Source organism: Rutidosis leptorrhynchoides, chromosome 1 (assembly GCF_046630445.1).
Source record: "Rutidosis leptorrhynchoides isolate AG116_Rl617_1_P2 chromosome 1, CSIRO_AGI_Rlap_v1, whole genome shotgun sequence".
Lineage (NCBI taxonomy): Eukaryota > Viridiplantae > Streptophyta > Magnoliopsida > Asterales > Asteraceae > Rutidosis > Rutidosis leptorrhynchoides.
Window position 1 is genome coordinate 486,142,193 of NC_092333.1, and position 23,335 is coordinate 486,165,527.

At 34.8% G+C, this 23,335-nt stretch overlaps 2 protein-coding genes across 2 annotated transcripts; both read right to left on the reverse strand.

Moving 5' to 3' along the window:
- Positions 1-216: 216 nt before the first annotated feature.
- Positions 217-1,759, reverse strand: LOC139840436 (GDSL esterase/lipase At3g62280-like). The gene is made up of 5 exons (XM_071830703.1): positions 1,612-1,759; positions 1,337-1,522; positions 1,012-1,178; positions 644-914; positions 217-437 (listed from the first exon to the last, which is right to left on the reverse strand). Exons 1-5 carry the CDS (start codon positions 1,757-1,759, stop codon positions 217-219), a joined length of 993 nt encoding a protein of 330 aa, XP_071686804.1.
- Positions 1,760-4,596: 2,837 nt separating this feature from the next.
- On the reverse strand, positions 4,597-6,219 carry LOC139840441 (GDSL esterase/lipase At3g62280-like). Its single transcript, XM_071830709.1, has 5 exons — positions 6,072-6,219; positions 5,791-5,976; positions 5,550-5,713; positions 4,892-5,162; positions 4,597-4,814 (listed from the first exon to the last, which is right to left on the reverse strand). Exons 1-5 carry the CDS (start codon positions 6,217-6,219, stop codon positions 4,597-4,599), a joined length of 987 nt encoding a protein of 328 aa, XP_071686810.1.
- Between the last annotated feature and the right edge of the window lie 17,116 nt (positions 6,220-23,335).

Consider the following 23,335-nt stretch of genomic DNA (forward strand, 5'->3'; position numbering starts at 1 on the left):
GGATGTGAACTCATTTAGAATGCCCCATATTTACCTGCACTACTGAACAATCTGTATCCAGTTCAAAACAATGCAAATATAGTACTCAAAATCTGTACTTTTTATATCAATTTCAATCCGGGATACAAATTCAAATCTATAAAAACCGTCATTCTTAATCTAAAGTTGAAGTTAATATCCATCATTTATTCAAATTACAAGTATAGGTTTCGGATCTCAGTGTTTAAAAAGCTTGTCTATTTTTAGTAATTGCATGGAGAGAATTTTTGAAGCAACTATTCTATTTGCAGCCTCTGCGAAGTGAACACCGTCCCATATTATGGTTGACGTCACATTACTACACATATTATATCCTGGTTGCCCACATGTTGCCGTTGTATTGTAATTATTTGGATCCCCTCCATACCCACAACATGCCTTATGTGGTAGCACAAATCCTATTAACACAAAATATAAATGATTAGGTTGCGTTTAATAAAACTGGATAAATAAGCACCGGTGGTTCAAAATATGAATGATTCAAATGGTGATTCTGATTTAATGATAATCTGTATGATAATCATTATGAATTAACACTATTAATGATCTAAGGTTATTGTATTAACTTATGAATGAAGTTTTAGTGATTTTGAAATTTTGTTACCATATTTTGAGGGGTTGGCAAAGAGATCATATTTGAGGCTGTACACATCCACATACTCGATAATCGCATCTTTAAACGCTGATTTCAACTCTTTGCACATGCTGCGTAAACCTTTGTTAAAAAGTTTGGATAAATCATTGAATACACGATAACATCCAATCTTGTCAAGATCGCTTGCGTTGTGTTTATGTAGTGCAAGCTCTTTAGGAGCACAACCTTGTGGTCCGGTACTGAATATCCAGAACTTTCTAGCACCCCATTGGTATAAATTCTACATTTCAAATATAAACTTTGAGAATGTAAATTAATAGTCTTAAATTTAAAAATAAAATAAAAAATTAAACAATATTTGGAAGATATATGCTTACTTGAATATTTAGTTTACTTTCTGCTACAAAAGATGGAATTTGGGCTGCAACAGGTGCATAAGTAAGATTTGCTGCGTATAGTGCTTGTAGAATATCATTTTGTCCCATATCTACTATGTAAAGTGCGTTGCGAAATTCATGTTCGCTGATAAAGTACCCAGGTGTACCTGCTTATCAAATTGGATTCATTATTCACACACCACATAATGGTAAATGCATTTCCTTGTTTTCAAAAAATATATCATTTTTCTAATGACAGCCCTAAGGGTTATCGTTAAGGTGCATAAAAGACTTGTACCTAACAGTTATTATACAAATTACATACCATGGGACAAAAGATCAAGTGAGCAATTCTTGAAATGGACGAATTGACGAACTTGAATATCGAAATGAAAATCCCTAAATTTTGGTAAAAGCATGCCTCCGGCCACTGCAAAGTTAACGCCACTTGTAAAATTTGGGGCAAGTGCTTCCAAATATGGGCTAAGATAACCCAACTTAAAATGTTCACCTGTTCCAAAAATCAATATTCCATCTAGTTAACATTTAGAAATTTATCATGTAAAAGAGGAAAAAAAGAAAAGAAAAGAGTTGACTCACATATAAAGTCAAGAATGAGTCGGCCATTGCCAAAACGGCCCGTGCCTTTGTGAAAAAATGTAATGCCATGTGGAAGCCCAATGGGTAGCCCTGAACCCGCTAACACACCTCCTGTGTCGGAATTATCATCTCCAAAGTTAATTATCATAGGTTTTGAAACCGTGACATTAAAGAGCATGCAAACACATAAAAGTCCCAAAAATACATTTACACTCTTCATATTATTTGACTTCAAGATATTGTCTACTGAAGTGTCATATTGGGTTCATTATTTATAAGATGTGTCAAACGGGTCACAATATACACATGTTGATGACTGTTTTCTAAGGTAAGTTGCAGGAACCTGCACGTGTTTAAGGAATCACTAGGGGACATGTAAAATTAAAGATGACAAAGTCAGAGTTTTTATAAATCAAATTGTATTACTAATGAGAAATCTGTCTTTTCACAAGGTTAAGTCGTCTCTTATTTTGCAGTGTTTTAATTTCAGTAAATCAACTTGTAGTACCTTCAAGTGATTATAATAATGTTCTTGCATCAATGGTCTTTTTATATTCATATTTTAAACATGTTAGCCTGCAGTGTCACATGACAGTTAGGACAGGAAGCAAATTATACGCAGAGACTATCACGCCACAGTTTATAATATCTCATAACAAGAAGTAAATTACCTTGACTATAAGCAATTTTTTTACCCATATAATCTGTGGATGCAGATTAACTTGCTCCTAACTAGTAACTACGAACATGTGTTATGCACGATCCATTAATTAAGTACCTTGGTTTTAGTCTTAATCCGTCTCTTATTTATAAATCAAGTTGCAGTACCTTCAAGAGATTAGAGTAATGTTATTATTGTGCACATTAGTCTTCTAGTATTCTTACTTTTATCGTGTTAGGCCTCATGCCATTAGGGACATTAAGCTAATTATACGCCACAACTCAAGTTGCAATTTGTATTGTATTACTAATTAGAAACGCACTACAACAAATTTATCAATTGTTCACGCATATTTTTACACACTTGTTAAAAAGTGTGAGTTTTTTTGTCAAATTCCTCACACTTATAAATATGTATAAGTTTGTTACATTTATAAATGTTGAATGTTATTCAAATTTCACACTTAAAATTGTAGGAAAAGTTTGTTCACACTTATTAGTGTATACAAACACAAATTTAATCACATTTAAAAATGTGAGTAAAATTTGTTACACCTCATTTCTTCACACAAGGGGGAGCGTGAACAAATTTAGTACGACAAAATTAACTTAACAGTCTTAAGTGTGGTTATATTTATAATTATACACACAAATTAGTGTGAACTTTTTTTCCCACACTTTTATGTGTGAAACTATAATGATTATCAACACTTATAAATGTAATAGATTTACACACATTTACAAGGGTGAGGAATTTAACAAAAAAGTACACACTTTATAAAAGTGTGTAAATTTATGCGTGGTTAATTAGCAAATTTGTTGTAGTGACGGCTTAGTCGTCTCTTATTTGCTGCGCTTTTATGTATCAACTTGTAGCATCTTCAAGTGTTTATAACTATTAATTAAATATAATTATAATAGATATTGAATATTTATTGCATGATTGGTCTTTTTGTATTCTTATTTTTAGCGTGTTATTCTGGCCGCGCCACATGCCAGTTGGGACAGGAAGCTAAATATATGCAACAACTATCAAGTTGCAGTTTGAAATACTTAATAACAAGAAGCAAATTACCATGATTATTCCAACCAGTATAATTCAAGGATGAATATTAATTAACTCGCTCCTAACTACGAAGAACACTATCCTGTAAGTACTTTAGTATTAGTGAAAAAAGTATACTCGAATGAAACATACTTTCTTGTTATCTCAAAATTTGGTACACAAAATCAACATAACCAAATAACATATGAACAAAATAGAAAATGACTTGCTGTACTTAGTTGGGCAAATGGCCCGAAAGGGTAACCTATGTTGTCAAATTTGACAATCAAGGTAACCCCAAATTTCAGTAAGCCCAAAAAGGACTCAATTTTAATTTTTGCTCGCAAAAAGGACTGCGTGTTCAAATTTTTTAAAATTGAGGTAATATCAGACGATTTTTTTTTAAAAAATCGCGAATTACTTCAAATTGAGACTTGAAACAGATTCCTAATGCTCCGAATTTCATTTTTTGTATAGCAACTAGATCCAAAACATCACGAAAAGCAATGAATCGAGATGAACAAGTCGAGATGAAAAAGTCGATTCAACCTTTTTCGTGATGTTTTGAATCTAATTGCTTCACAAAAAATGAAATTCGGAGCATTGGGAATCTGTTCCAAGTCTCAATTTGAAGTAATTTGCGATTTTTAAAAAAAAAATTCCTCTGATATTACCTCAATTTTAAAAAATTTGAACACGCAGTCCTTTTTGTTAGCAAAAATTAAAATTGAGTCCTTTTTGGGCTTACTGAAATTGGGGGTTACCTTGATTGTCAAATTTGACAATATAGATTACCCTTTCGGGCCATTTGCCCTACTTAGTTCAGTGTAGTTTTCACAGTTATTTACTTCTAATGTCAAGCATAAAGAATCAAACATAATTACAAATGTTTTATACAGATTATACAGTTAACCTCTAACGTATTTAAGTATATTGTACTATTTTAAGTTGAATACAAAAAGCATTTTTCAAAGTGTCAAAATAAGTCACTATGAAGTAAGTTATGCAGGATCTTAATTAACACATCACTTGCTTAATGATTGATCATTGAATGTTTAATTTGTCATACTAAATATGAGGTTTGACTTTATATGTAATCTAAGTGAATGTTGTATTTTGAAATATGTTAATATTCACCATTTAGGTAATGTTTATTCAGCTTCAATGCTGAGTTGAGTACAACATCAAACACTCAAACTTCAACTAACTTTTCATATTAGTGTTCAACAATTTATTTTTATTATATGTCAAACACTACTATCACATGCATTATGATGTCATCATGACCAAAATCGCTCTAGTTTTAGTGATGGTGTAGAAAAGATCATATTAGCAACCGCCTTATTTGCAGCTTCTGTGTAATGAACACCGTCCCAAACTATTGCTGATGTCACATTATCGCATATGCTGTATCCTGGCTGCCCACATGTAGCTTTCACATTATAATTATTTGGATCCCCTCCGGACCCACAACACGCCTTATGTGGTTGTATAAATCCTGTTAACCGATAAAAATAGTCATAATATGCAATCGGATTAGTTAGTTTAAGTAATAATTTGAATATTTTGATATACCATATTTTGAGGGGTTGGCAAAGAGATTGTATTTGAATTTGTAGATACCCACATACACAATAGTAGCATCTTCTAGTACTGGTTTCAACTCTTTGCACATTTTACGTAACCCTTTGTTGAAAAGTTTGGCTAAATCATTGTGGATACGAAAGCATCCGATTTTGTCAAGATCCGTACTATTGTGAGGATGTAATGCAAGTTCTTTTGGAGCACAACCGAGCGGCCCTGTGTTGTGTATCCAAAACTTTCGTCCACCGTATTGGTATATATTCTACATACATCGCACACAAACTTTAGCACACGTATAATATTGATGGATATAAAATTAGGTGTTTTTTGTGATTGCTTGTTTAAGTGATTATCTGCTTATTTGCTTATTTTTACAAAATATAAACAATTCCAAGTTCCAACTACTCTTTTATAAGCTACTTATCTAGTAAACGGATAATGTTTTCCCTGTTCAGTTTATTCGGGGAAGGATTCAGATAGATGTACGCAGTCTAAGCGGGTTATCCCATGACCGTGACCCTTTTATAGGTCACCCAAGATATGTTGCCAGTGGGGTTTGAACCTGCTTATTCTTAAGCAGATAAACACATAAAATAAGTAATCACATACATCGAATCGTATAAGAGGAAATGAAACAAGAGATGCTCACTTGAATTGCTAGTTTAATTTCTGCTAAAAAAGATGGGATTTGGGCTGCAACTGGTGCAAAGGTAACATTTGCTTGATAAAGTGCAACAAGGATATCATTTTGTCCAATATCTATCATGTAAAGAGCGTTACGAAATCCATCGTCATTGATAAGGTTCCTAGCACCTGTTTTATCAAAGGCGTTAAAGGGATTGGGTGCGTAAAACTTGTAAAAATTATGCATGAAATGTAGACGCATATACCGAGTGAAAGTAGTTCAAGTGAGTGATTCTTGAAATGGATAAATTGACGGATTTGAACGTCAAGTTGAAAAGGAACAAATTTCGGTAGAGTCATGGCTCCAGCTACAGCAAAGTTAACTCCACTCGTGAAATTCGGTGCTAGTGAATCCAAATACGGACTCAAGTAACTCAGCTTCAAATGTTCACCTGTTCAATACACGTTGTAATCTTTTCCAAAGTCTGAAGTTTATGATTATTATGATAAATTACAAAATAAACGAATAACGAGAAAATTGATTTACAGAAAAAGTCGATGATGAGCCGTCCATCACCAAAACGACCTGTGCCTCTGTGAAAAAATGTAATGCCATGTGGAAGGCCAATGGGGAGCCCTGTACCGGCTAGTACGCCTCCTGTGTCTGAGTTTGAATCACCAAAGTTAATAAGCATCGGTGTGGTTACTTTGCTCGAAACCGAGATACTTAACAGCATCAAGCTTACACGTAGAAGATTCAATAATAGATTTACTAACCCTCTATATATCCGTTTATGATACTTGATCTGGTTGACTTAACCTTTTGGGGTATTTATAAGTGAAGGGTTTATCAACATGATATAGAATATTGGTATTCATATTCATGCACTATGAAGAAGAACATGTGAAATGAGTATCATTTGAAGAAGTTATATATACAAGTTGATGTTTTAGTAAGAGTGAATATAGTAAGGAAATGTCAAAGGTACATGTGGATGGTCACCAGATCCAGGAGTCTTTTTGTAAGGATAGGACTTGGGAGGGAACTACATTATATCTACCATCATTACTTGCTCCCTGCGTAGAAAAAAAAAAAAAAAAAGTTTGTTTAAATTTTTATTGAATTTAAGATATAATAATGAATTGTCTAATTTATCATTCATTTCATTTAATATATTTATAAAGAGTAACTAATAAATTAATTGTTATATTTAAAGTTTTAAAATTTTAAAATTAAAAGGATTATAATTGAAACTTTTATTAGTATGTATTAACACATTGTATATTAGCCGACAGATAGGAATAGTACCCGGATGACGTCATGCTGACGTCCGCAACAATTTCGTCCTGTAGTGTGTTTTTTTTTAATAGTAATTTTGGGGTTGTTGTCTTTCTTGTAAAAGTGTATTCAACATTAGCAGGATTATGGCCTAATTACTAGTATCCTAAAATAGGCTTGTTACAGTAGAGAACCTTAGAATGTGTATAAAGGTGTCAGTGTGTCATTTATAAAAAAAATGTCATGGATATATAACGAAAACAATGATATGATGTCATTATCTTGTAGTTAATACGTGCACATAGATTTTTCTCACTTAACATAATTGCCAAAAACTCTCTTACAAAATTATACATATATCAGCAAAATTATACACCACTTTAGTGTCAATTTTTATTGCTAGGGCCGGTCTCGAACATTTTAATGTCGTGATCGTTGCATATTTTACGCATATTGTGATTTATAAATGACAAAAGTTGAAAGTATTTGAAAGCTAAATAGAAAAATATACGAGTTTTTGGTGAAAAATGGCAATTGAAAATGATGTTGCGATAAGTAATTAAAGAAGCATCAAGTAATCAACATTTTAACTCAGAAAATAAATTCACATGGTGGCGTAAAATTACGCCAAGGTTTCATATGGGGGCGTAATTTACGCCAAACTTGACGTAAATTACGCCGGTGCATTTTTTTCTGCACTCGAATTTTGAAGGATTCTTGCTTTGGGAAAGATTTTCTTAGCTCCCATTTAAAGGGTGCGCTAGACAACGAATTTATCAGCTTTTTCATCAGTTTTTGAGCAGTGAGTAAAAACCCTAAGCACCAAAATTCATCTACTTTCAAGAATCAAAAGCAAGATCTTCATGCATCACCAACAAATAGTCATGATCATCATCATCAACATGAGCGACTAGTTTCTTTATCTTTATTTCTTACATGAACAACTAATTCATACATTTGTCATTCAAGTTTTGATGTGATTTATGATATTGCAATACTTAAGTCGTTTGGATTATTATATTGTAAACTGATTGAGTATTGATTAATGCAAGTTTATGATATTGATTATTGCAAGTTGAGTTATTGTGATTTAACATTGTGTGCTTGATTTAACTTAGTGTTAATTAGATTAAGGAGAAAGACAAAGTGTCTAGATCACATAATTCAATCCCAAGATTATCGTGATTAATAAACTTAAGAATTCTTGTATATGAGATTTAATCAATACTTGATAGTTTAAGACTTTTTTGAATAAGTGCATGCTTAGTGGGGATTGTGAAGGAATAAAGGTCTTTAATCCAATTATTTACATCTCGTCATTTTGCTTCATTGTTTATGTTCTTGGTGCTTAATCATTAAAGTATTCTCCTTGCCTAGTTAATCGTTAAGTTAGTTATGTTGAATTTTAGGACCCAACAATATGAGTAATTAAAGAAAAGTACTCAACCCACAAAAGATAAACGAAAGAACAATGCAAAAAATTAAATCGACACAAGCAAAATAACGTGGTTATATGCAATCGTTGTGATTGCTTTAGTCCACGGCCAACTAGAGAATTTTATTGTTAATTTTTGTGCTCACAATTTATGGGTTACAATAGTTTGATTTATAGGGGAAGAATAACTTAAAGAGCAAGCCATTCGTATACACAATTATAATTCGTGAACTCCAACCTGTAAACCAATTTCTTAACTTGCAAATAGATCTCACGTTTGGTGATAATATGTCACCATTGGTGACATGCAAAGTTTCAACAACTTTAATAATACTCAGGACATATTTTCACGTATTAGCATAGTTGTTCACGTATGAGCCATCACTAGGCGTACTTTTATTTCTTGTTTTAATTCTTCTTCACCCCTTCCAACAATCTCTCACTTGAAGGAGTATTTAAACAAACTCAATCTCCGTCAACCCATCAATTCATCAATCTAACCAAGATTGTCAAACCACCATACATACCGCCAAAACGCCATTTGGGACACGCACACTCTTATCACATTCTCCGGATAAGTAGACTTTCAATACAAGGTCTTCAACACTACTTGTTAGAATCGAAATATCAACCCTCTAATTCTCTAGTCGGCGTCTTCTCTCATAAAGTCATGAGAAGACCGGTTGAGGCAATGCAAAACCTCAACTTGTCCGTCATAACCACCTTAGTAAGCATATCCACCGGATTCTTCGAACCAAGGACTTTCTTCAAAATTAAAGTACCATCTCTTATATGATGTCGAATGAAATGATACCTCAACTTGATGTGTTTCGTACGACTATGAAACACCAGATTCTTCCTAATATGAACCGCACTTTGATTATCACAATACAAGACGTAATAGTCTTGTCTTTTACCCAACTCACTCAAGAAATCCTTCAACCACACAAGCTCTTTAGTAGCTTCCGCAATAGCCATGTATTCGGCCTCCGTTGTAGATAAAGCAACACTTCTTTGTAGTCGAGACATCGAACTAATCGTTGTCTTCCCTAATGTGAAAACATAACCAGTAGTGCTTTTCCCCGAATCATCACATCCACCCAGATTAGCATCCGCATAACCTCTAAGTATGACATTGTTTTTTGTGAAACACAATCCCATATTAGAAGTGCCTTTCAAGTAACGAAGCAACCATTTGACCGCCTCCCAATGCTCTTTTCCCAGTTTAGACATATAATGACTTACTACCCCTACTGCATGGGCAATATACGGTCTCGTACAAACTGTAACATCCCAAACCAATACGCGACAAAAACCATTGTAAATTTTAGCTAAAAAAAATTTTTGCTGGCAGACTGTTTGCGCGCCGCGCGCCCCGGCTTGCGCGCCGCGCAAAAGCTGGCTGTTGCCGGTTGCCTTTAATGCGAAAAAGATGAGCGACTTCCCGACACATTTAGCCAAAACGCTTTTAACCGTACATTAATATATGTAAAACTAGCACATAACTAAGGTTTGAGCGAGTTTTACAAAGTGGGGCCCACACGTGCCCAAAACGCCGCTAAGTGTAAAAATACAAATTTAATACAAATTAGAGTTTCGACCACAAAAAGTTTAATTGCCAAACGACACAACGAGCATGGTGTTTGGGGTTAAACTACCCAAGTCTCGGTCAAACTCCAAGCCAAAGCCAAAAGCGCTTCCTAATCATCAAAGCGGGAAACTTAATCCAAGGTAATGCCCTTACCCTTATCCACACACGAACCTATAAAAAGGTAAACAACGAGAGGGTAAGCAAAGCTTAGTGAGCAAAATAATTATACATATACATATATAATCTACCTACTTGCATCACTTACACAACATCATACTCGGTTTAACATTTCGACAATCATACAACAATATTGTGCATATACCATAAACCGCAAATCCACGAGTAGCTAATAATACAATAGCATACGATTCATAATTAAATACTTTCAATACATAATTCACGCAACCTTGGTTAACCAATTCGAACAAGGGAAACGGTACTTACGAGACCGTTGGAGTTCATAACATCCGTTAGTGCTACTTAACCAACGCGTAGTCACTAATCCCCCGGGTGATGTCTTAAACAACGCGACTCACTCACCCTTTACAATGTGGCGTCTTAAACAACGCGACGATTCCACATGCCATTCAATACGATGGATGGTGTCTTAAACAACGCGACATCCACTCCATTACATTGTGGTGTCTTAAACAACGCGACATCCACTTCTTTACCATGTGGTGTCTTAAACAACGCGACATCCACTTCTTTACAATGTGGCGTCTTAAACAACGCGACGATTCCACATGCCATTCAATACGATGGATGGTGTCTTAAACAACGCGACATCCACTCCATTACATTGTGGTGTCTTAAACAACGCGACATCCACTTCTTTACCATGTGGTGTCTTAAACAACGCGACATCCACTTCTTTACAATGTGGTGTCTTAAGCAACGCGACAATGCCACATTCATACGACACAAATAAATACATTATATACACATACGCATAATTATTCCACTCACCTTAGCACCAAGATGATGATTATGCACTTCCGAACTTCAAAGCAACGTACCTAATACATAGGTACACATTCAATTACGCAACTAGTGGAATTAACCACAATACTTACACTTAAGCATTTAAGGACCCAATATGCATTAAATAGCTCGACTATACCGAAACCGCCCATAAATGGCCAAGACTCAACTTTAATCACTAAAACTAGCGAATTATAGTCTACTAACTTCAACTAGAATAAACTTAGGGTATTTCATACCCGTTTCATCCCTTTCGGTCAACCTTGACTCATTTGACCCATTTTCAAGTCTTTCATCATTCATAAGAGTGCTAATGACTAGCAACTCAATTCAACACTTACAAAACCTCAAACACATGAATGAACTCTAGGTTAACACCCTTTGGGTCATCTTTCACCAATTTAACCCAACTAGGTCAACATTACTCATCTTGACCCATTTTAACACTTAACCCTAAAATCGGGTCATCTTTCGCCAAAAACCCTAACATTAACCAAGTTAGGTCCTAAAACAACTTTTAACGCTAGGTTTGTGCATTAATCACAAGCATTACAATCCTAGGTCCATTTTGACCCATTTGACCAATTTAAAGTCAATACACCCATTTATACATCAAGCAAGTGTTCTAACCAATTATTAGCCAATTAGGGTTTCTTAACATCAATTAACACTTTTAAAACCCTAGCTAACCCATTATTGAGTCTACATGACCCAATTTACCCAAAACACCCAATTTACCTAAAAATGGGTCTTAGTGTTCATCTTCAACACAAACCCTAACCCATACACAAAATCAAAACAAGAAATGGAAGTTAAGGCATACCACAACTATCAAAATGTAGCAAATGACGAGATGAACAACTTTAAAGCTTGCGATTAAACCCGAAACGAACTCCTTCTCCTTCAAAATGAGCTTCCTCTCTCAACAATCAACTCTCTCTCTCTCTCTAGAGTGAATGGGAGAAGATAAGGTTGGTGTAGTGGGAGTAAATGAGTTCCCAACCAACTGATCTAGGTAATAAATTCGGGTTATAGGTGAATTTACCAATTTGCCCTCGCTTTAAATTAAATAGAACAAGGAATCTGGCAGCTCGATTATGCGCGACGCGCGCCTCATCTGCGCGGCGCGCAGGTACCTGGACAGTAACAGTTTCCCCTTTTTAAATTGTAAAACAAAACCCCAACTTCCGAATCATTTATATTTACATATATACAAGGGATACACGGGTCTTACACAAACCATGGCTTACATAACACTACCCACAGCCGATGCATACAGAACTTTCTCCATCTCCACTTTGTCTTCTTCCGTTCTAGGTAATTGATGTTTCGATAACCTTATTGAGCTTCCCAAAGGCATAGAACGAGCCTTTGAATTCTCCACGTTGAACCTCTCTATTACTTTCTCAATGTATTTAGTTTAAGACAAGTATAGAGTTCCTTTCACACGATCACGTACAATACTCATCCCAAGTATTTGTCTAGCTCCACCAAGGTCTTTCATCTCGAACTCATGGGAAAGTAATCTCTTCAACTTGTTGATTTCGAACATGTTAGAACCCGCAATCAATATATCATCAACATACAACAACAAGATGATATAAGAAGACTTGAATTTCTTCAAGTAGCAACAATGATCAGCTTCACATCTTAAGAAATCAATCTTCTTCATAAACTCATCAAAATTCAAGTATCATTGCCGAGGTGCTTGCTTCAATCCATACAAACTTTTTTTTTAGCTTACAAACCCACTTCTCTATACCCTTTACCTCAAAGCCCTCGGGTTGCTTCATATAGATCTCTTCATGAAGATCTCCGTGTAAGAATGCGGTCTTCACATCTAGTTGCTCAAGATATAAGTCCTCGGATGCAACTATAGCAAGTACCAACCGAATAGTAGTTATCTTAACTACTGGTGAAAAAATCTTGTTGTAATCAACTCCTTCCTTTTGTTGAAAGCCTTTGAACACCAACCAAGCCTTATACCTTTTCTTGCCATCCAACTCATTCTTAATTCTATACACCCATTTGTTTTGCAATGCCGTTTTATCATGAGTTAATTTCACTAGTGACCAAGTTTTATTCTTCTCAAGTGATCCCATCTCTTCCTTCATGGAAAACTTCCATTGTATGGATTCTTTTGATTTTCTCGCCTCAAAGTAACTCTTGGGTTCACCATTCTCGGTATAGAGCAAGTAGTTTGTTGATGAAGAATACCTAGGATTGGGCTTGGGCACTCTAGTAGAACATCTTAGTGTAGGAGCAACCGGTATGGTTGGACCGGTTCCATCAACATCCTCCTCATCACTAGAACTCCCACTATGTTCGGTCCTTTCACAGCTTTCTGAATCATCTTCATCATTAGCACTTTGTGACGCCTCACCATTATTCGTCAATTCATTATTACCCGAACTCCCACTAGAACGTGCAAGATCATCAATAGAAACATCGTCAAAAGTAACATAAACCGGTTTAGGACTCCCCTTTTCCGGTTTGCCATAAACCGAATCTTCATCAAAGGTAATATCACGAGAACGAATCACTTTACTAGCCTCGTTATCCCAACATTGATAACCCATTTCATCTGAACCGTAACCAATGAAAGTACACCTTTTTGACTTAGTCTCAAGCTTATCTCTATCAGCATCCTTGGTCTTTACATATGCATTGCACCCAAAGATTATAAGATGACCATAACTCACCTTTTTACCATGCCATTCTTCCTCGGGAATTCGGAAACCCAATGGTGTTGAGGGTCCCCTATTGATCAAATAAACCGCCGTACTAACCGCATCCGCCCAAAACATCTTAGTCAAACTGGTATGTAGTCTCATGCTCTTAGCCCTTTCATTCAACGTACGATTCATACGTTCAGCGACCCCATTGTGTTGCAGTGTTTCTGGTTCCGTCTTTAACATCTTAATACCGAGCATTGCACAATGGTCTTTAAACTAAAGACGACTACCATATTCTCCTTCATTATCCGACTTTAAGCACTTCACCTTTAAGTTAGTTTCGTTCTCTACCATATCTTTCCACTTCAAAAAGTAGCAAATACATCGAATTTAGCTTTAAGAAAAATAAACCCATACCTTTCGAGTAGAGTAGTCAATGAAGGTGACATAATAGCGAGAACCTCCATGTGATTCTACATTCGTTGGACCAAATACATCTGTACGAACTAGCTCCAATTTCTCCATCTTGGGCGCATTCTCCGATTTCTCGAAAGTCACCTTCTTTTGCTTCCCATATACACATGGTTCGCAAAACCCAAGCTCCACTTTCTTTAAATCCAGAATTCTCCCACTCGAAATAACCATCTTCATACCCTTTTCACTTATATGCCCGAGCCTTCGGTGCCATAGAGTAGAATTATCTCCAACATCAACCGTAGCAACCACCGTATGTTCATCAAACACCTCAACCATATAAAGTGTTCCCCTTTTATGTCCACGAGCCACGACCCTACTACCCTTAACCACCTTCCATTGGCGATTTTCAAAACTAACCGCGTTACCTTCCCCATCTAATTGACCAACCGAGATAAGCTTCCTTTTCAACTGAGAAATAAACCTCACGTCTTTCAAAGTCCAATTAGAACCAAGAGTAGTCTTCAATACAACATCTCCTATGCCTTCAATTTCAAGCTTTTTATTATTTGCCAATCTAACCTTACCTTTATATGATCGAAAATTTATCATCAAACTCCTAGTGGGTGAGGCATGAAACGAAGCTCCCGAATCCAAGATCCAAGACTCCACCGAATCTTCAAGACTGCATAAAAGTGCATCATTCGTATGTCCGCAGTAAAGTTGACACGTTTCACCGGAGAATTTTTGCAATTCCTTTGAAAGTGCCCCTTTTGATTGCAACCCCAACAAATAGCTTTACTTTGGTTTTTTGATGGATACCACTTCTTTGACATCTTCCTACCCTTCTTCTCACCACCACGATCAATTTTCCTACCTGGTTGTTGGCACTTAACAAGGATCCGTATGACGATTCCCCCGAGTTTCTCCTACGAGTGTCTTCACCGAGAATCAAATCCATAATACCTTCAAACGCTAGCTTAGTATTTCCCGTAGAGCTACTAACCACAGTAACCATACCCGACCAACTCTCCGGTAACGATGAAAGCAAGATTAGTGCTTTTAGCTCATCATCAAACTTGAGATCTACCGATTCAAGCGTTGATATAATATTGTTGAATTCGTTGATGTGATCCATTGCACTCGAACCTTCCCTCATCTTTGTATTGAATAATTGTCGCATAAGAAAAACCTTATTCGCTGCCGTAGGTTTTTCATACATGTTAGAGAGAGCCTTCAAACATGCAAAGGTCGTTTTCTCATTCACAACGTTATACGCAACATTCTTTGCAAGAGAAAGACGAATCGCACCCAAAGCTTGGCGATCCAAAAGAGACCAATTGGCATCATCCATGCCTTCGGGTTTGACCTCCAACAAGGGTTGGTGTAGCTTCTTTTGATACAAATAATCTTCGATTTGCATCTTCCAAAAGCCGAAGTCTTTTCCATCAAATCTATCGATTCTAAATTTTTCGTCCTCCGCCATCTTCCCAAACTCATAACCTTGTGTTCTAGATACCAATTGTTGAATTTTAAGACCCAACAATATGAGTAATTAAAGAAAAGTACGCAACCCACAAAAGATAAACGAAAGAACAATGCGAAAAATTAAATCGACACAAGCAAAATAACGTGATTATATGCAATCGTTGTGTTTGCTTTAGTCCACGGTCAACTAGAGAATTTTATTGATAATTTTTGTGCTCACAATTTATGAGTTACAATAGGGTGTATTTATAGGGAAAGAATAACTTAGAGCAAGCCTTTCGTATAGACAATTATAATTCGTGAACTCCAACCTGTTAACCAATTTCTTAACTTGCAAATAGATCTCACGTTTGGTGATAATATGTCACCATTGGTGACATGCAAAGTTTCAACAACTTTAATAATACTCGGGACATATTTTCACGTATTAGCATAATTACTCACGTATGAGCCATCACTAGCCGCACTTTTATTTCTTGTTTTAATTCTTCTTCACCTCCTCGAACAAGTTACTTGTTAGTTAATCACTTTTTATCGCCCTACACGATGATTTTTTTTTTTTAAAGAGTTGACCACCCAGCCCAGTGATATGCCGCGGCGCGGCGCGACCATGCAAAGGAATACAGATCAGTTTTTCAGCTTTCTTGTTATCAAAATCCATTAAGTGGCGCGGTGCCGCCAAGGGACTCGCGGCGCAGCCCTGTGGTGTCGCTGGTGCTGAACTTAACTTGCTTTAAAATCACACTTTCCAAACATGATACATCATCAATCTTTTATCTACATGAATTTAACATTTCTATCATCATAACGAGACACTAAAGTCACTCAGTCGCGCACGACCTATTTCACCAATCAACATATCATTTTGACCCATATCGACTTATATGTCAAACTTGACCCATTTCGACTCATTCCATTATCTATCACACTTCATTTGAACATACTTAAACCTTTCATTAACCTTATTACAAAATCTTTGACTACTTGTTTACTCCAAAATGTTTAACGGACATAACTAAAAACGTCAACACATGTAATTACCTAAAGCATGATCCAATTTCAAGACTCACAATTCCACTTATAAAACCATTTCGATCATACTTGAAAACTCTAAAGCAAAACAACCTTTTATTGCGAACATTTGAACACATGATCATCCGCATTCAATAACATAGATCATCATAATATTAAAAGCAAGATTTAGAAAGTTGCTTTTACTTACTTGAGCTAACTTCTTACTTAAATTTCTTACGAAATCGCTACTTCTTTGACACTTGCTATATACCTTTAGGAACTTGCGAGATCCGTTTTCTTCACTTGTCCCAATACATTCATGAAAGTCTACTTTATAATCTCTTGCCGCTTTTCAAGTACCTACATACATGACAATAAGGAATATGGGTAAGCTCAATGCTTAGTGAGTAACATAGAGAGTTAAGAATAAGTGTTCGTAAATTTGGCACACTATAAATAGCAATAATTATCCTTCGTAACCCGTCTTCTTGGTAGCTAATCTCTTTTAGAAGAGTTGGTATGTCCTTGCTTCACGAACACATCATGCACTTCATCACTAATACATCATAACAACACATATCTACAACATATTACATTCATAAAAAGAACTCTACAATAATCATAAATCATCAATCACATAATACTTACCTTGCACACCCGTGTATGTACAAGTGTATCCCCACTTACCTGTCGTGGCCCTCATGATCGGCTTGTCCCGGTGTAATTCCTTCTTCATTGGTCTATCATAGACTCATATCTCGTCACTCTACCCGAATTCCTTTACTATTAAAATTCTTGAAAGACTTCTTTAACATCTTGAAATTGTATTAGCAAACTTAACACATCATAATATCATCTACCGCATTCATCATTAAGTACCCATTAACAACCGTAACATAAATTAATAAAATTAACTTCATCAAAATCTTTAACTTGATAACTTACCATAAACAAAATACTTGTTCTACTCAATCATAATATTCATGATACAACGAAAAACACATCATAATATCGAATATATAATTAAATCGTTATTCGAACATAAATTTACCTATGTACTCACCTTGGCCTCTTTTGCACACTTGGCCGCTTTTCTTCCCTTGATTAGATCCTAATCACAATGCTAATCACATTAGTAACTTGCTTAACACATAAATCCGCTCATAACGCCATTAGACATAAAATTAAGCTTTTGACCGATTTTGACTCAAGAAAGGAACTTGAACCACTACACTACAAGTGGTAACTCATGTCCAAATAACTCCCTAATAACATGGACACTTACAACATGCCCAAAATTCCAAACAATAATACTTTATACAAGCTTTATTCAATTTCACCATTTGGACAGCCCTACATTCACAGCAGATTCTGACCCATTTAAGTCTCTATTCAGCATTTAAAGACTTGTTCATTGGAGAGGACACTCAAAGCCCTTTCCGAAAAGTGCTCACACGCCCTAAACGGAGCTACGGTTGATTTTATATGATTTTTATAAAATCAAGTTTTGTGCAGTTTTTCTTAGTGACGGGTTTGACATCATTGACTCCATTTTTAACTCAATTCAACACAAAAACATTTTCAACAAAACCAAGCTACTTACATATACTAATAACACTATTATGAATGATTTTTAACACAATTTAATCATCATACATGGCTAATAACATCATGAACATTACTAGTTCTTCTCTTAGACGTTTTAACAAACACCTTGTGTGCACTACTTGATTTTTAACCAATTCATAGTCTAGGTGATCATCTTTCTCCACCATTTACAATATTTATAACTAGTTTCATACATATTCATACACCATAACACTATAAAACTAGTATTTATACATAATCATAACATAAATTCATCATAATTCATCATTACTCTTTCATTTCATTCACAAAAACTCATTTTACATATCCATCCATCCTCAAATCCGATTTTCAACTCAAACATACATAAATCCTACTCGACTTCATAAATATTTAACCCTTTAAACATAAACATAAGTAAATTCAAGTATTCAAATCATACCTCAATTTCACTTCAATTAAAATCTTTCAACTAACAAGAATAGATGAGAAGGATGCTAATTTCTTGCTTCCTTTAGACTTTATACTCCTTTAATCACTTGTTTTCAAGCTCAAACAAGTTTACTTGATGGATTTGAGAAACCCTAATTTCTCACTTGATAGAACCGATCTTGTTATAAATTTTGGGATGAAGCTCAAATGAGCTAGAAACTTCCCATCTCCTTTCTTTTATTAAACACACTATCATCTTTTGGCAACTTAGGCCCCTCCCCACCACTTTATAATTTAGGTGGTCCTAATCATTTCTTAACCCTTGCAATGTTGGTCCTTTATCCATTTAACACTTAACTTAGGAATATAAATTTCGTTTAATCATCAAATACAATAAAAATAAATACATGAAAACTATCTCAAAATTTGGGGCGTTACACACTTAGATAATTATTTATTACAAAACCAATTCATGAAAATTGCTTTCCTACAACCATCACCTCCGGAGGAACAAATCTTGCTTATCTTAGCTAAGTTACAGTAATTAGGTCATTATTGTTTGGTACTTCGACGCCGATCATACCTGATGTTTCGCGAGGTATATAGAAAATAGCTATTAATTTTTACAAGGAAATACTATTAAATACGATACAATTTTACACAAGATATTTATTTATTTAGAGAATGGATATACTTAAACCTTGCTACAACACTTATAGGCAGTGTACCTAATCGTACAGTAGTATAGTTTTTAGTAAGTCCGGTTCGTTCTACAGGGAAATCTTTAAACAAAGCTTAACGCTATATTAGTTTACTTTTATAAAAATACAAATATATATATATATAAGTAATATTATTATTATAAAGGGGGGTTTTTACCGTTTAATGACTGGTTTGTCGATTTTAAAACTTTAGTCGCAGTTAAAACCAAATGTAAAATAAAAAATAAATACAAGACTTAAATTAAAGCGTAAAGTAAATAACGATAATGAAATTGCGATTAATAAAAATGCGATAAAATAAACTTGCGATAATTAAAAAGTACGATAATTAAAAGTGCAATTAAATACAATAACAATAAAAATTCGATAATTAGAAGTGCAATTAAATATAAAATAAAAGAAATTAAATATGAAATAAAAGAATTATGCTTATTTAAACTTCCGTAATCATGATGTTTGACGTGTTGATTTTAGTTTTATGCCCATGGGTTAATTGTCCTTTGCCCTGGATTATTTAATATGTCCGTCTTTGTCCATAACAGTCCATCAGTCATAAATATAAAGTGCGAGTGTCCTCGTCAAATTATTCTTATACCCGAAGTTAAATATTTCAACTAATTGGGGACTTAAACTGTAACAAGATTTTAATACTTTGTTTAATAATTACACCAGGATGTCGACTGAGTGTAACCCAAGGTTTTAATATTTTGTTATCAATTATACCAAGTGTCCTTGTACATAATTTCACCCCTGTTTTAATTATTCTAGTGGCTATTAATCCATTCCCGTGTCCGGTTAAATGAACGATTATTCGTACATATAAATACCCCGCCCATCGTGTCCGATCGAGTGTATATGGTAACTTATAGGGACGCCCAATTGTAAATCTTTATATTAACATTAACAAACTATCATTTAGTTAAACAAATATAAAGCCCATTAATAGCCCATAGTCTAAATTCCACAAGTGTCGTTCTTTTGTCCAAACCCCAATTATGGTACAAAGCCCAATTACCCAATTTTAGTAATTAGCCCAACATCATGATTACTTCGTTTTAAATAAGCATAATAATAACTTAGCTACGAGACATTAATGTAAAAAGGTTGAACATAACTTACAATGATTAAAAATAGCGTAGCGTTACACGGACAGAATTTCGACTTACACCCTTACAACATTCGCTAACATACCCTTATTATTAGAATTATAATTAAAATTAAAATTAAAATATAAATTATAAATATAAATATATCGTATGAATGGAGAAAAGAGAAAGATAGATTGTTTTGTGGTGCACCAAAGCTCGATTTTTATAGGCATGTGGGCTGGAACTGGGGCTCATGCGATCGCATGGATTTATGCCTTCCAGGCCATGCGATCGCATGGCCAGCTGGGGAGGCTCATATTTGGTTGTTTTCTTCTGCCGACGGTTTTATAAATAATATAATATATTAAATAATTATAAGAATTATTTAAATATTATATTATATTTATGTGCATAGTTGACTTGTAATTTTTAGTCCGTTGCGTCGAGCGTTGAGAGTTGACTCTGGTCCCGGTTCCGGATTTTCGAACGTACTTGCGTACAATTTAATATCTTGTACTTTGCGTTTTGAATCTTGTACTCTTGTAAATTCGAGACGTTTCTTATCAATAATTGGAACCTCATTGATTGTATTTTGTACTTTTGAGCTTTTTGGTCGTTTGCGTCTTCAATTCGTCGAATCTGTCTTTTGTCTTCACCTTTTATTATTTAAACGAATATCACTTGTAAATAGAACAATTGCAACTAAAAGCTTGTCTTTCTTGAGGAATAATGCTATGAAATATATGTTCGTTTTTAGCATTATCAAATATTCCCACACTTAAGCGTTGCTTGTCCTCAAGCAATATCGTCTTGAAATACTAGAATCACTTCTTTATTCTTCACACTTTGTACATCAGTTATTTTTATACGGCGGTATAAACAATGGTAGTAACGATGTGGTTTACAGTCCCATATGACTATATAAAAATTTAGATCCATTAAGGAAATTGGATCTTTATAAAAACATTTGATCTTTTGAAAATTAAATCTAGTTTTTACCCTAGATAAGTTTTTCGGATTAACCCTTCACCGGTGTTTGCAAAATATTTTTGTGGGTTTGGTGAGTTTCAGATTTGAAAATTTTAGCTCAAAACTTGCGGTTTTGTGTCACCCACTTGCTAACCTTGTATTTGGAAAGCAACACGTCCAGTTTACTTGTCCCGTATATTACCTTTCGATAAACTACCGTCCGGTTGTAAAGGAAAGCGTTGAACAAGCAACTGTTAAGGCAATGTCCCCTGACATGCTTTTAATTATGGTCTATAACGTGTTGGACGCAATTACTATCCTTGGTAGGAGCAATAGTAAAGCTCACCCTTATGATTTTCTAGTCTGGCACAAGGTCCTGTCTTTGACCATGCTATGCAACCACCGTTCTTACAGTTGACACCCGATTTGGTTCAGGTGACCTAATGAATTCCAGGTGAATTCCTTGGATTTTACGTTCAATGGTAATGAACGCATTGAAAATAGGGTTTTCAGAAAACAAATTGGTTTGTAATTTTGATCAAAATATTTTCTCGTTCAAGCTCGAGTTTAGATATCATTGAATTTCATGAGTTTGAATTCTCAATCTTTAAGGTCAATCTCCAGGATTGAGTAATATCAGGCTTAAAAGCTGATTTTTAATCTTTAAGGAGATTATCCTTTCTGGGGATCTGATTCATTAGTCTTATCCAGCTAATTTGCATGGTGCCCTCCCCATTTTACAAGACATATCCTCTCATGGTTAGGATAAGTCTGACCACTTGGCGACCCTGTTTGATGCTGAGGTCCGTGGATTTCCTGCTGATTTTAGAGATGACTTTTCTAGATTTTTTATCAACCTACAGCTGGTCTGGACGACAACTTCATGACCTAAATCAAGAAGCGCGTTTCTTTTTTGGAAGACTTTACTTCCTTTTAATGATGAAATTGATTCATCGTGTAGATCCATCTCTTCTTTTCTTTCATCGGGTAAAATAGTTTAGTTTAGTCCAAAGCAAAAGTATTTTCAGTTATTTGTTACAGATATATATGACATATATTTAAGATAACTTGGTAAATTTTCCCACACTTGGTTTTTATTTTCCTTTTTATCGTCCTCTATTCCATTTTAAATGAATTTCAACATTTTGGTTTGTTTCTCAATTTATGTCCTTTCCGAGGTTACAATAATTTCGGTGTTAACACCTAGTTTTATCGTTCATAAATATGTATAAACATGATTTTGAGTTCATTTAATTGAAAATTTTGAAAAATTTTACTAGAATTGGGTAGTCAGTATATAAGACTAGGGCTGTTCTTTATTATCAGAGAGCACTAGATTCTAATACAACTACTACGTTACTAGTATTTTTAATGGTAACCAAGTGTATAAAGATAAAAATTTTAAAAATCCGAAAGAATTTAACCCCTTCCCACACTTAAGATCTTGCAATGCCCTCATTTGCAAGAAATCAGTACAATTTAAATTATTGAGGGTGATTAGCGTAGAAATGATTAAATTTTACCAAAGTTTCCAAACATATTGGCGTTTGTTTGCTGAATGATAAATGGTGCATATCATTTGTTCATTTCGTCTGTTGTTACATCACATTTATTTGTCATCTTGTCGTCAAAATTAGTAGCTTTTGCTGAACTTAATGCCAGTCTTTGAAAATGCGCTGTTTTACCCTGTTTTGTACAATCGACAATATACATACATACAAATATAATCATGCATGGCAATTTGAAATGGGACTTAATATCCCACTTTCAAATTCTAAATATGAAATATTAGTACACAATAGTAATAAAAATAATAAAAATTACACAAATATATCCAATAACATAAGTTTAAACATGAAAAAGTCAAAAGATAAAAACATAAAAATCATAAAAATAACCAAATGGAACTAAATCAGTCTGGATAGGGGTTCCAGTTCATCTCATCGGGTGGGTTCCATTGTTGGTTATAGGTGTTCTGATAGGCTTGGTCATAGTCATACCGGTTAAAGGGTGGTCGGATATCGGGGCTATGTGGCGGAAAATGAGCAGGTCGAGTAGGTACATAGTTATTTGGTACCTGATATGATAGCTGGCTCATGATTTGGTGCTGATGAACTAACCAGCTATCGTGTT

Coding starts and splice junctions, on each gene's coding strand:
- LOC139840436 (XM_071830703.1), bottom strand. CDS start 1,759: ATGATAATTAACTTTGGAGATGATAATTCCGACACAGGAGGTGTGTTA. Junction 1,523..1,611: donor ACTCATTCTTGACTTTATAT/GTGAGTCAACTC, acceptor TTTTTGGAACAG/GTGAACATTTTAAGTTGGGT. Junction 438..643: donor TGCCAACCCCTCAAAATATG/GTAACAAAATTT, acceptor TTGTGTTAATAG/GATTTGTGCTACCACATAAG.
- LOC139840441 (XM_071830709.1), bottom strand. CDS start 6,219: ATGCTTATTAACTTTGGTGATTCAAACTCAGACACAGGAGGCGTACTA. Junction 5,977..6,071: donor GCTCATCATCGACTTTTTCT/GTAAATCAATTT, acceptor TGTATTGAACAG/GTGAACATTTGAAGCTGAGT. Junction 4,815..4,891: donor TGCCAACCCCTCAAAATATG/GTATATCAAAAT, acceptor ATCGGTTAACAG/GATTTATACAACCACATAAG.